Consider the following 12,896-nt stretch of genomic DNA (forward strand, 5'->3'; position numbering starts at 1 on the left):
ATCATGCTTGGACGGACGAGCTGGAATGGATTGATGACTGTCGGCAAGATGAAGAAGAGTGAATGGAGGGATGCGAGAGGTGAAGTCGGGGATTTGGGTGGAGATTCCCAGCCATTCACGGAGCTTTTGGTGCGGCTCCACCCTCCCGCCGGAGGATTGATTGTACGCTAGACGGAGTTGGGGGTTTGAGCTCCTTCACCCTCCACCGCATGAGCTCGAAATGCCGTCTGTAATGCTCCGTTCCTGCGTATGCACGCGAGTACATTGAAGTAGAGCGATTGCCGTCGCGTGCTCTTCCTCCCATCTCCTCTGTTTTTTCCCGGGCGCAAACTTCGGCTTGTGTGACCTTCAAACCCTCCATCCACCCCCGCCACCACCGGCTTCTCGCAGCACCATCACCACCACGACCCACGCACGCACCTCCTTCTCCCAGCCTCCCTCTCACCACTTCCCATCCTCCATAGCTCCACCCTCCCACCTCCTCTCATCCACTCAGCTCACTCTCCATCGTCGTCCTCCATACTCCCTCGCTAGCCACCCATTCGCGACGCCCACATCTCCACCCACTACTCCTCTATCCTGCTTCCCTCCAGCTCCTCCAAACACCTTAACATGCTCTTCAAGCGCTTCAGTCGATCCCGCAGCAACAGCCGATCCTACGTCGACGACTACAACCACTCCCCCGTCGACAGCAAGACAAACTCCGCCTCCTACGACGACCCTGCTTCAGCGGGCGGAGGCGCCCCGTTGAACACCACGAGCTCCGACTACCACCGCTCCTCCTACGACGATCGCAAAGATCTGCCATCCAGCAGACACAGCAACACCGCGTCGCAGCAGTTCGTCGCGCCGACCGGGCAGGAAACAAGCGTGGACAACATGTATCCTCGCACCTCGCAAGATGGAGGCACTGGGTATCGCTCGAATGGACATGGGTATGGAGGTGGAGCGGTGAGCGATGGCTACGACCCCGCTTCGCAGCCGCCGCCGCAGTCGAAGGGACAGTCTGTCGCTGCGCCGGATCTGATTATGCAAGCCTTCAATCAAGCCCTCCGACCGCACCTCGATCGCGTTGACCAGCTGGAAGCCGAGATTGCCGATCTGCGAGCCTATGTCGACCAATTGGAGCAGCAGAGAGGCGATGTGCACGCATGGATTGACAAGAGAGGTTTGCGACCAGGTACACCCCCCTTTCCCCCCACCTCCTTCTTGACTCTCACCCAGCTAACACATCTCAGACGTCCCCCCCAGCATCGCCGCGCAAATGGACGCCGCCTCGCACGCCAACTCCCCCACCCACGCCGCAGCAACACTCAACGCGCAACTCGACCGCAAAATCACCATCGTCAACTTCGACCTGCATAGGCTGCAAGACGACCTGAACGACTCCCTCCCCACCCCCTCCTTCTCAGCCTGCATGCTGAAATTCCTGCCCGACATCCACCGCCTCGCCGCCCTGCCGTCCGGCCCGCGCTACGCCTTCGACCTGCTCCTCAAACTCGGCGGGAACCTGAATTCCCACGGCGGCCTGGAGAATGGGGACGAAGAGGACTTGGCGGAGCGGAGGTCGTTTTATGCGAAACTTGATGAGGCGATGGTGGAGGTTGTGAGGGGAAGGTTTAGGGAGGAGGGCGATGGGTGGGGTGTGCAGAGGGAGATGAAGCGGATTGAGAAGACGGGCGCGTATCTCAGGAACTGGGGCGTGGAGCCTTACTTTCCGCTGACGCTTGACGTGATGAGGCAGGAGAGTGGTGGGGCGCCGCAGTCGGGTGCCGGAGGGGCGCAGGTGGTGGGTGGCGCGCAGGGACCGGTGGAGGTGTACTAGGCAAGATGCAGTGGTGGCTGCTTGGATGCGTGGCTTGCAGGTAGGTAGTAATACGTGGAGTGTGGGGAGAGCATCTTATGATTCACGAGACGACGGGGACGAGGCGTTAATGGCACTCGGCCTCTTTCCTTGTCCACGATAGCGCAAAGTATACCTCTTGGACCGATTGGACAACTAGATGCTCGGAACAACTGTACATTGTAATGAACACGCCGCGCAAGTCTATCCATCCCTCAAACCCGCGCCTCCTCATCGCTCGCCTCACCCTCCACCTTCTCATTGACCTCCCGCTGCTCCTCCTCTCTGGGAAAGCACCAGCCCGGATGCCACACATTCAGCACGACAGCCGCAATCCCAACCGGCACGCTATCCAACCCAATAAACAACCCCTCCTCCTTCAAAATCCGATTGCTCCCCGTCCAGCCGCCCGCGAGCTCGGCAACACGATAGCAGCACCGCACCAGAATGCCCAAATACGCAATCCACAGCGCAGCCAGAAAAAGTCGAAAGCGCAGCGAGGTGCGCAGCGCAGCAGTCGCAGGGTTAAGATGCGCGCGATTGCGGTACACGCGAAGGGCGTAGTCGGCTGCGAGGATGCCAAAGGCCACGAGCGTCACGACTTGCGTTACGAGGCCGGCGATCATGATGTCTGAGCCGATGGAGAGGACGGCGAGATTGGGGGAGGCGGAGGAGACGGCGCCGCCGACGGCTTGTAAGAGGATGCTAAAGATGTCGCTGGAGATGAAGATCCAGGTGTACCACTTTGGGCGCAGGCGGGAGAAGGAGGCGCCGAAGGTGAGGCAGATGTGTTTGAGGGTGTAGTAGATGCCGGCAGCGTAAAAGGCGGGCGCGAAGGTAAGGAGGACGATTGTCGCCTTGAATCCGGTGTTGCTGAAGGGGTTCTGCCAGAGCAGCATTTTCGCGACGTAGCCTAGGACTTCGGAGATGGCGCCGAGGACCATGACGATGGTGAAGAAGCGAGTTGTTGGGCGCAGGTAGCCTTGGACTGCGTACGCGATCCCGGAGACGGCGAAGAGGATGAGAAAGATGAGTGTCGCGGCGAGATTAGGGCGGTAGCCGTAGATGGAGTCGGAGACGGGGCAGGTGGCTTGGGTGCAGTCGCCGTTCTCGTTTAGGCGGCGGAAGAGGTGGTGGGCGTCCATTGTGATGTGAGGAGAGGGAGGGGTGATCTCAGAGGAGTAATTGATAGAGACGGAGTAGTGATGATAGGAAAAAGAGACAACGAAAGCGGTCGAGTGCGACATCTTTATACACCTTCACCTACCATACTATCCATATCGCAGAGGATGAATCGAAGCGTCACCATGAACACTTCGCCATTGCATCCAAAACAGGCAGGGTGTTTGCGAGAGCAGCATGCGGGCCCAAAGATAGAAATGCACGTGCTGACGGGGGAAGGACGAAGGAGGCCAAGACAGAGACACGGCCGTATGTCGTTGGCCCTAGGCTGAGAGAGGCGTGCGATTGGTCCGTTCGCTCAAAGCGGAGTAGTCACGACACTCGCATTGCTGGGAGGGATAAGGTGAGGTGGGGAGAAGAGACACCTCCATTTTTGGGTGTGTATGCGAGGGCAGAGAAAGGGTGGAGAGGGCGCAGCGATGGACAGCGAAAGTCGACGCGAGGTCTTGCGATTCCTCTGGCAGCTGGGGATCGCGAGGTGAAGCTCTGTCTCGATGATGTAACACGCTACGCCCGTTTCGGACACTAACCGCGAGCCCTTCACCCTGCAAGTCGCAGTGTCTGCACGTGACTCGCACCACCGACCACTGCCAGCAAGGCTGACACTCTTGCTCGGAGATCTAGTCGTCCATTGGCGCGGCGTTGGCAGGGCATTGGATCATACTACGCCTCATATATCTTGCATTCATCACAGGTATTCTGTTCACGATACTCTTCTGTACTGTACACTACTTACGAAGAAGCAGCGCTCGAAGACCTGCCCCCTTCCCGCTTCAAGCCCTCCCTCATCTCCCGCTTCATCCTCGTCACGGTCCCCACCCCTCCGTACATCATCGCAGTGTAGATCTGGCAGACACTGGCGCCGGCGTTGAGGATCTGAAGACACTGCTCGCCGTTTGTGATGCCTCCCGTGGCGAAGATGACTTTGGCCAGTTCCTGGTCGTTGTTGTCGTTCCGCTTCGACTCCGGAGCTGACGAGGTGACTTTTTGCGCGTCGCGCTGGGCACTTGCGTCGGCCGGGTCGGAGGAGAGATCGCTCGCTGCAGTTGTCGGTGGCGGGTGTGGTGCTTTGCTGTTGTTCTGAGACCCTGAGGACGCATCATCCCGTGGACCCTGATCCAACTTCGTCCGATACCGCTTCACCAACGCCAAAGTTCGCTCAAACATCTGCGGCCCAGAGTAGCCGCCCATTTCAGCTAGCAGCTTCTCCTCTTTTGCCGGCATCACGTAGCCTTTAGGAACGGGATCTGGCCGCTTCTTGGTCGTGTTGCCCACGATCACTCCGTCCACACCACTCGCCCATACTGCGGAGCAAATGCCCTCCACTTGTGAATCGCTGTCCTCGTCTGGGGATACTTTGACCATGACGGCCGGCTTTGTCTTGCGATTGCACGTCTTGGCGGCGTCCACGACTGCGCTGAGGATCGCGGTCAACGGCGCTGTGGCTTGCAGGTCTCTCAATCCTGGGGTGTTGGGCGATGATACATTCACCACCAGGATGTCAGCGTACTTTGCAAGATGATCCACGCAAGTCACGTAGTCGTTCGCCACAGCTCGGATGTCGTGGTCGGGTGTGGTTTTGTTCTTGGCGACTTGGACGGCGAGCAATCGACCAGGTACTAGACTGCCCGGCGGCACGCCTGCCTCTCCATCCAGCACTTGTCGCTCCGACTCCGCCTCCAATCCCAGTCCATTATCATACGCATATTGCCGAACTCGTTCACGGAGCTGCATGGCGACATACTCCGCGCCTTCAGAGTTGAGTCCATACCGATTGATCAAGGCGTTCTGGGAGGGTATGCGAAACACTCTCGGCTTCGGATTGCCCTCTTGCGGGTGCGGCGTGGTGCCACCAACCTCGACAATCGCCGGCCCCAGAGCAAATAGTGCAGACGGGATCTGACCATCTTTGTCTATTCCAGCCGACGTGCCGACTGGATTGCCCAGCACATGCCCGAAAACCTCGATTTTCAAGTCTCCCAGCTCCTCATCTGTAGGCCCTCGCTCCCGCGGGTGTAGATTGAAGTCGTACAGCCCCTTGATGTATCGTATGCCCGCATGGTGCGCTTCCTCGGGGTCGGTGTGCAGGAGTCTGAGCACGGGCACGGAGAACCATTGGTGCACGCTGGCGCGCGTGTCGGTGATGTAGTAATAGCCAAACGCGACGAGGAAGACCAAGCCGGTGCCGTAGATGGCGTTGCGGAGTTTGTTGGTGGGAGAAGCGGCGGCGCTCGAGGCGGATCGGCGAGGGATGAAGGGGGTGAGTTTAGCAGGTGAGGTAGGTCGGCGGAGGGTCCGGGCGGGTTGGGAGAAAGGGCGCTGCCATTGACGGTCGATTTGTCGCCATTGGGATTTGTTGAAGGCCGGTCTGCAATCTTGCAGCGCTGCTGAGAGGCCGGATAGCCTCTTTAAGCGTGTCATTGGTTTGTAGGTGTTGAATTGGTGGAGATGTTGCAGCGAAGTTGCACATTTGAGGTGAGCTTCCAGCAGCTCCGGCAAAACCTTTCTCCGTTCGCGGAAGCACTCCATACACGCACTCGCTCTTCGTCTTCTCACACTTCACCATCAGCCTTTGCAATATGAACTTGACTCAACCTTCTGATGGAAGCCGGAAGCAGGCGGTGTTGGACTATCGATCGGAAACCACGGGATCGAAGGCCGCTTGCCATGAGTAGGACGATCTCTGCCACTGAAACGTATACGACGAACTACATTGATCACCATGAACGGCCAAAGGTTCAAGCATAAACGCGTACAACGTGCAATCTGACTGTATTGCTCCAAGTTAGCTGCTTGCGCCCATTCGTCCCGTCAACATCAAGACCTCTTCTTCGCAGATGTTGCAGTATTCCTACTCAGCGCCTTATCAAGCCTCGAATACATATCCACCCCCATCCAGACAGCTTGAATTACGTTAGCCTATCTGTATTGCGGTGATCGTGTCGATTTGAAATATGCGACCAAGACTTACACAGCGCCAGATACGGGACGTACAGTTTCCCCAGCTCAATTTTCTGCGCATTGCTGAAACCCGTCCAACTCAGGTAATCCGCAATGCAAGTCAGCGTGGTGACGGCTGTCTGAACCGCATACACAAGGAGATGAATGGGCAGCTTGGGGTCATCTTTCGCCGATGGCGTCAGTAAGTAGTCTCTGAGCAGAACATCCATGAATAAGCAGGCGCGCACCTCGGAGTAAGGCACCAATCGCCCAGAAGCTCAAGGGAACATGATACAGCGCTTCCATCCACATGTAGGCTGAGAACCAGGCGGGCGGGGTGGTGAAGAAGCGGTCGTTGTAGGTGGTGATGTACCACGTGCGGAGGTTTGTCATGAACTGCGGCCTTATTGATTCGGGGTATAACGGGTAGAGATCCACGCCTGCAGTTAATGATGGTCAGAATGTCTTGAGAACGTGTTTAGGGGGTTAAGATGCTTTGCTGATCGTGTAGGAGTGGCTGAAAGACTCACAAAACATGACCGGAATATGGATCAGGAAGAAGGCCAAGTACACAAGATCGCGTTTGCGCGAGGTGATTGACATGGTGGGTGGACTCTGGGTATCACAGAAACCGAATAGTTGTGCGTCAGAACTCTCTGTAGAGTATGTTGTTCGCGGTGTGGTTGAAGTCGTGAAGTGGAGTTGTTGATGCAAGGCGAAGCCAGCCTGAGGAGCCAATCATGTTGCACGGACGTATATTCAAGAAACCATGGAGATTACAGGTCATCACAAAGACTGGCCGTCTCGTATAGAGCGGAGATTGGTACCAGCTGCGTTCTGCATAATTACAGAAGGCTCCGTATGCATCCACATTGCCGGGCAAACCTGGCCCAGACCCAGGCTTCTCCCCAACTTTGGCAGCCTTCTCAGTCGATATCCACCGGCGCGTCGCAGACATTCAGTCACTGTCTGGGAGGGTTTCTCCTCCGTGACAAAGTGATAATGCTCAAGGCGTCCACGATTGCTCAATGAGCCACGGCAAATCAATAGTCGGGAGGCAGTTGTCGCAGTCGCAAGTATCCCAAAAGGCTGCAATTTCCACACTCGCTCACGACATGGTCAAGACTTCTTTGACGATTCTTGACACCTCTTTGCGATCCACCGGCTTGCCATCCAAGCTCCCTCCCGCCCCAAGCAACTTCTTTAGCACCTCTCCGATATTGGCCTGGCCATCAGGTCGCTGCTCTTTGGAATCATTGACCACTCGAATAACGACCTCTCGAATGTCATCTGCAGAGATTGTCTCCACACTCCCTGCATACTCCTCCAGCACACCGACCTGGCCCTGCTCTTTCTCCACCAGATCTTGCCGTCCAGCCGCTTTGAACTCCTCGCTCGCCTGCTTCGCCGCCGCCTGTCGTTTCCGTAGCAAAGACAGGATCTGCATGTCGGTTTTGATGGGACTGCTGGTTTTTGCTGCATTCGTGACATCGGCTATGAGGGACCGCAGGACATTGAGGCGATTCGTATCCTTGTTCTGCATGGCGGTCTTGAGGTCCTTGCGTAGCTTGATGAGCAGTGGAGGTGGAGCGGAGACGTCGGCATAGCCCCTGCATTGCGGACATATATATCGCAGTCTGGAGAGATTGCGGCTTGCAAGGCCCGTTGCCCTAATTGAAAATGCCATGGTGAATGGGACTGATCGTTGTCGAGCACTTGTCGACTTGAGAGGGAAGAGCTCTGGGAACATTTCTGTACCTGGAATATTAGCTTTACTAGCGCCGAACCTTAAACGCGCAGAGCTCAGGCGCGTTGTCAAAAAAGGTGAATGGAACCTCACGCTGTACAACAATAGAGAATAAACACTCCCAACCCACCAACATCGACGGAACCTCACCTTGCCTGCTGTGAATTTTGGACTGCTTAGCAACGCCATCCGCTGATGCGCCGCCACACCGCACCCTCGATCCGGTAGCCTGGCGCCCGTTCAGCGTTTCCAACCCTCCTCTTCCTTCCTTGCATAGCGCCGACACGACATCTGCTCGCTCCCTCACATCAACATGGCGGCGGTCGCTGGACCAGCCACGCCTCAGCGACCGCTCCCAGGAGCCTACACTGCCACGCCTGCCCCTCCTCCGACCATCTTCGCAGCGAACGCGGCGTCTCTCCGACAGAACACTCAGCCGCAACAGACAGACACCAGCACCACTACGACCAGCAACAACACTCAAACCATCACCTCTGTGGAGCGCGCAGCACGCACCATCAACGATGCATTGGCGCAAGAAGCACGCTTCCCCGAACTGGAGAGCTACATCACGCAGGGCATCAGCGGGGAATATGACATGCCATCGACACCCGCGTGGATGCCATTTCAAAAGTTGAAGCAATATGATATACCGCCAAAGCTGCTCGAACAAGTCAATCACACCGGCGTTGGCGTGCTCATGGGCATCTTCGCACCCCTTGGTCACGCATGGATCGCGCTGGACAACTGCCTATATCTCTGGGACTACACCCTCCCAAATCCAGACATTGTCGGGTGGGAAGAGAATGTCCATCCCATCACGGCCATCAAGCTGGTCAAGCCGAAACCTGGAGTCTTTGTCAAAGAGATCGAGCATCTAATTGTGGTGGTCACCAGCGCTGACATGACACTGCTTGGTGTCGCGACGGATACAACGGAAACAGGAGCGAGGACGGTCGCGCTGTACAGCACTCGCATGTCCATCAATGTGAGGGGCCTGGGTGTGGATTTCGTGGAAGCCTCGAACAAGTCTGGCCGCATCTTCTTCGTGGGCAGTCAATCCGACGACATCTACGAGTTCCAATATCAACAGGACGAAGGCTGGTTTCGCGGTCGAACGTCCAGGATCTGTCATACCAAAACTCAGTTCGCTTTTGTACAAGGCAACATTTCAGCTGTCGGGCAATATTTTGGCCCCCAACGCACCCGAAGGCTCGTCCGGCAGCTGGTCATTGATGATTCAAGGGGTCTAATGTTCTCTCTCAGCAACAACAGCGAGATTACGGTGTACATCATCAAAGCACATGACCTCCAGGAATGCTTCATGAGGCCGAAAAGCTCATTGCTCCAAAACACTGGACACTTCAGCCCAAGAACAGACCTGCTCGATGAGAAGAAGATCAAGTTCGTGTCAATCAGCGGGCTGCCAAGTTCAGAAACCAGCAGAGTAAGCCTCATGGCAACGACAGACAATGGGTGCAGACTCTACCTCTCAGTCACACACCGCTATGGCTACCCGGCGGACGAGCGCAACGCACCCACCAGCATGCAAATCTTGCACGTCCGCTTTCCTCCACGAGATCCGAGCAGCATTCCGCAAACACAAACTCCTCAGCAGCAGCCCCAGACGGCATTTGGTACGCCGGCGAGCAACGTAGATACCACGTCTCGTCTGCTCACAGTCACCGAAACCGCCTACCGCTTCCCCCCGGGCTATTTCTTGTCCTTCATCCAAGATGCAACCCGACCCGATCGACATCGCGTCTTCTGCTCTGCGCCGGATTCTGCACGGCTGAAGAATCCTCAAGACAACACACAGCTCAACCAACGCTTTGCCGAGTTTGCAATGCTGATGGATCTGCCCGGACTTCTGCAACAAGTTGCGCCCATCACAGCCACATCGGGAGCAACGACTACACCGCTGGGATTTGGGAACGAATTGGCAGAGCAATTTGGGAAGGACAGCACCGAGATCGCGATTGTCACATCGACGGCGATCCAAACTATTCGTCGGCGAAGACTCGTCGATATATTCGCTGCCATTATGCGGTACGGATCTGCTGATGACGAAGGCCGTGAGGGTGACGTTAAACGCTTCATTCGTTTGTATGGTCGGACTGAGACCGCGGCGTCTGCCCTTGCCGTCGCATGTGGCCAGGGCAAAGATGTGACGTCCGACTCCCGCCTGAACGGCGTCAGCGACCCGCAAATCATCGAAGGAGCGAGGAGAGTGTTCATCGAGCATGGAGGCAAACCAGAAACCAATGCCAACGCGCTCACCGAGAACAGTGGCTCGCAGCTTGACAATGTTCGTCCCAGCCCCCGTCATGAGGGCATGGTGCTTTATGTCTCGCGCTTGGTGAGGGACATCTGGAGAGCGACTGTCGTTCGGGAAGAGGCGCTGCCAGGTGAGGGCCCTAAATTGCAGCCAAACGTTCAACCGAACACCTTGAAGAGCGTGCAAGAGGCCCTAAACGCCCTATCCGACTTCCTCCAACGCAACAAAACTTTCATCGAAGGGTTGGCAGGCCCACAAGCTGCGAGTCGAATCACGAATCGTCAAGACGAAATCGCCATGCAGGGCGAACATCGAGCCATGCATAGTCTGGTAGAGCTCGTCTCCAGCATCATCGAAGGCATCTCCTTCGTCCTTGTCTTGTTTGACGAATCCGTGCACGACATCATCAACACCCTCGGGGAGGAGAGCCGTGGGCGAGCGAAAACCCTCACCTTCGAAGCGCTCTTTGTGACCGCTGCCGGCCGCAACCTGGCAAAGGAGCTGGTCAAGGCCATCGTCAATCGCAACATTGCAAATGGCAGCAATGTCGACACTGTCGCCGATGCGTTGAGAAGGAGATGCGGTAGCTTCTGTAGTGCAGATGATGTCGTAATCTTCAAGGCGCAGGAGCAGGTGAAGCGTGCATCAGAGGCTGGTAGCCAAAGTGAGACGGGCCGGGTGCTTTTGAACGAGAGTCAGCGCCTGTTTCAGAAAGTCGCGGCGAGCTTGAGCATGGAGCATCTGCACTGGGCGATCGAGCAGTACGTTCAAATGGCTTTCTACGCTGGCGCCATCCAGCTGTGTTTGATTGTTGCCGGCGAGCGAGATCGCGGGCGGAGGGCGTTGGCATGGCTGAAGGATGGCAAGCCGGAGGGTGATGCTCGGAAAGAGGCCTTTGATGCGAGGAAGCAGTGCTATGAATTGGTGTTCGCCACGATCCAGGAACTCGACAAGGAAACGGCGGCTTCCCCGGAGACGATGGACGGCAAAAATACGATTGCCGCGAAAAGGCGGAATGAAGCATACGACGTTGTCAACAGCTCTGAAGACACTGTCTTCCAGACGTGCCTCTACGATTGGTATGTGAGCATCGACCAAGCGGATCGCTTGCTGGACGTCGACTCTCAGAATGTGGTGGAGTACCTCAAACGCCGCTCACAGGAAGATCGAAATCATGCGGACCTGCTTTGGAGATACTACGCCCACCACAATGACTTCCTACAGGCCGCGTCTGTGCAGCTTGACCTTGCACGCGGATTTTTTGATCTCACCCTGGAAGAGCGAATTGAGTATCTGAGTCGCGCGCGCACCAACGCCAGCACGAGACAGACGGCGCTGATGGACTCGCGACAAAGCAAACAACAACTCCTGCGCGAGATCTCCGATCTCTTGGACGTCGCCAACATTCAGGACGACATCCTCCAGCGCATGAAATCCGACCCTCGCCTGTCCGGCGACCGGCGCTCGCAAGTCCTCCGCAGCCTCAACGGACCCGTGCTTCCCGTCGACGAGCTCTTCAACCAATACGCAGACCAAGCCAGCTACTGGGACATCTGCCTCGTCATCTACCAAGTCGCGGACCACCGCAACCCCGCGGACATCAAAGCCTCCTGGCAAAGCCTGATCGACCAAATCGACGACCAAGCGCGCGCCCAGTTCGGCAAGCAGGCGCTCGCATGGGAAAGCGTAGGCGAGAAAGTGCGCGAGCTCGGGCGCCGGCTGAACGTCAACGACGCCACCTTCCCCATTCAGACGCTCGTCCCCATGCTCGAGCGCTACTTCATCGAGCCGCGCGAGAACAAGCCCCCGCTCACCTGGGTGCCGGATCTCTTCCTCGACCTCGACATTCCCCACGAGACGCTCCTGCCCGTCATGGAGCAGATGTACTACGGCAACGAGCACCCGTTTACGGGCGCGAAGCGCAAACTCCTGGCGGCGCAGATGGTGTATTTGCTGCAGCGGTGGGTGAAGGATAGCGAGCGCAAGGGCGAGCGGGTGCCGTGTGGCAGCGCGGAGAATGCGAGTGTCGTGGCGGATGCGGCGGCGAGTCTGATGCGCAGTGGGGATTTGGATGCGGAGACGAAGAAGACGGCGGAGAGTTTGACTTCGATTGTGCAGCGGGCTTTGCGGTGAGGTGGGAGATTTGGGGAATGCGTGTGATGTGGGTTTGTTGGAAACAGGTTCACGCGAAGACTGGTCGTGGAGCTATGGAGGTTCTGTCTATCGGATAGGAAAAGGAAGCGTGCAAATTTCGAGCATGGCGTGGGCGTTACATTTGACCTGGGAATAGCGATTCAAACATGCTCACGCTCCCAGCCTCGCTTGCTCGTATCTCCCTGTAGACCCCATCACTAAGCCGCATCGGGCTGGCATTTGCCAATCGGTGAAACTCTATTGGGGGGCCTACACGTGGGTGCCGGCACATTGCGGTGACGTTTTGCACCCGAGTCGGTTGGGGCCCGAGAGGGGTTGACATGCGTATGTGCCTCGGCGATGTTCGTGGCTGAGTATGTACCGTTGAATATGTGCTTATCGAATGGCCGATCATGCCTGCTATAGAGCAAGTAAGCTCGGGGCGAGAGGGGTGTCGAAGAGTCGGTGAAGCAGGATTGTCAACGATATGCGGGGCGTTACTCCTCCTAACTTGCTACTCTAGGCCTAGGCTTGGATTGTGTGAGCGGCCGGCCTTTGAGAGGAGGATTGGCCAATTGCCTTTGGCCAAAGCCGCTCTTATTCACTGATACGCGGGCGGCGGTTGTGAGCTCCACGGCGCCTCTCAGTGCGTGGATGCTTCCTTTTCCATGGAGAATGAATCCGCCGACGATGCTCGGTGGAAAGGACTTGCGGTGGAGGAGGCCAGGATCCGTTGCCCTGAGGCAATGGTGGCCTGGGGTCTGGCCGCGATG

General features: G+C 56.9%; 6 protein-coding genes across 6 annotated transcripts; 2 read left to right on the forward strand and 4 right to left on the reverse strand.

The window, feature by feature from the left end:
• Window positions 1-879: 879 nt before the first annotated feature.
• Window positions 880-1,825, forward strand: BDY17DRAFT_247418 (uncharacterized protein; the record flags this gene model as incomplete). Its single annotated transcript, XM_033730819.1, has 2 exons — window positions 880-1,180; window positions 1,239-1,825. The coding sequence occupies 2 exons, from the start codon at window positions 880-882 to the stop codon at window positions 1,823-1,825; spliced, it is 888 nt and encodes a 295-aa protein (XP_033591531.1).
• A 210-nt stretch (window positions 1,826-2,035) lies between these two features.
• Window positions 2,036-3,458, reverse strand: BDY17DRAFT_292661 (RTA1 like protein-domain-containing protein). The gene has a single exon (XM_033732862.1). It carries the CDS (start codon window positions 3,088-3,090, stop codon window positions 2,059-2,061), a length of 1,032 nt encoding a protein of 343 aa, XP_033591532.1. The 5' UTR covers window positions 3,091-3,458; the 3' UTR covers window positions 2,036-2,058.
• Window positions 3,459-3,690: 232 nt separating this feature from the next.
• On the reverse strand, window positions 3,691-5,467 carry BDY17DRAFT_292663 (uncharacterized protein). The gene has a single exon (XM_033732863.1). It carries the CDS (start codon window positions 5,444-5,446, stop codon window positions 3,758-3,760), a length of 1,689 nt encoding a protein of 562 aa, XP_033591533.1. The 5' UTR covers window positions 5,447-5,467; the 3' UTR covers window positions 3,691-3,757.
• A 216-nt stretch (window positions 5,468-5,683) lies between these two features.
• BDY17DRAFT_292664 (transmembrane protein 6/97) lies at window positions 5,684-6,660 on the reverse strand. The gene is made up of 4 exons (XM_033732864.1): window positions 6,496-6,660; window positions 6,214-6,405; window positions 5,997-6,149; window positions 5,684-5,928 (listed from the first exon to the last, which is right to left on the reverse strand). The coding sequence occupies exons 1-4, from the start codon at window positions 6,566-6,568 to the stop codon at window positions 5,843-5,845; spliced, it is 504 nt and encodes a 167-aa protein (XP_033591534.1). The 5' UTR covers window positions 6,569-6,660; the 3' UTR covers window positions 5,684-5,842.
• BDY17DRAFT_292666 (Yqey-like protein-domain-containing protein) lies at window positions 6,661-7,680 on the reverse strand. The gene has a single exon (XM_033732865.1). It carries the CDS (start codon window positions 7,650-7,652, stop codon window positions 7,074-7,076), a length of 579 nt encoding a protein of 192 aa, XP_033591535.1. The 5' UTR covers window positions 7,653-7,680; the 3' UTR covers window positions 6,661-7,073.
• A 138-nt stretch (window positions 7,681-7,818) lies between these two features.
• Window positions 7,819-12,325, forward strand: BDY17DRAFT_292667 (Non-repetitive/WGA-negative nucleoporin C-terminal-domain-containing protein). The gene has a single exon (XM_033732866.1). It carries the CDS (start codon window positions 8,026-8,028, stop codon window positions 12,121-12,123), a length of 4,098 nt encoding a protein of 1,365 aa, XP_033591536.1. The 5' UTR covers window positions 7,819-8,025; the 3' UTR covers window positions 12,124-12,325.
• The last annotated feature ends 571 nt before the right edge of the window (window positions 12,326-12,896 follow it).

The sequence above is a fragment of the Neohortaea acidophila genome, assembly GCF_010093505.1.
Source record: "Neohortaea acidophila strain CBS 113389 unplaced genomic scaffold BDY17scaffold_3, whole genome shotgun sequence".
NCBI lineage: Eukaryota > Fungi > Ascomycota > Dothideomycetes > Mycosphaerellales > Teratosphaeriaceae > Neohortaea > Neohortaea acidophila.

Excerpts from the sequence above, each read along its gene's own strand:
- BDY17DRAFT_292661 (XM_033732862.1), bottom strand. The coding sequence starts at position 3,090 with ATGTCGCACTCGACCGCTTTCGTTGTCTCTTTTTCCTATCATCACTAC.
- BDY17DRAFT_292663 (XM_033732863.1), bottom strand. The coding sequence starts at position 5,446 with ATGACACGCTTAAAGAGGCTATCCGGCCTCTCAGCAGCGCTGCAAGAT.
- BDY17DRAFT_292664 (XM_033732864.1), bottom strand. The coding sequence starts at position 6,568 with ATGTCAATCACCTCGCGCAAACGCGATCTTGTGTACTTGGCCTTCTTC. Across the intron at positions 6,406-6,495 it reads CCATATTCCGGTCATGTTTT|GCGTGGATCTCTACCCGTTA; the intron begins GTGAGTCTTTCA and ends CATTAACTGCAG. Across the intron at positions 6,150-6,213 it reads GATTGGTGCCTTACTCCGAG|ATGACCCCAAGCTGCCCATT; the intron begins GTGCGCGCCTGC and ends CATCGGCGAAAG.
- BDY17DRAFT_292666 (XM_033732865.1), bottom strand. The coding sequence starts at position 7,652 with ATGGCATTTTCAATTAGGGCAACGGGCCTTGCAAGCCGCAATCTCTCC.
- BDY17DRAFT_292667 (XM_033732866.1), top strand. The coding sequence starts at position 8,026 with ATGGCGGCGGTCGCTGGACCAGCCACGCCTCAGCGACCGCTCCCAGGA.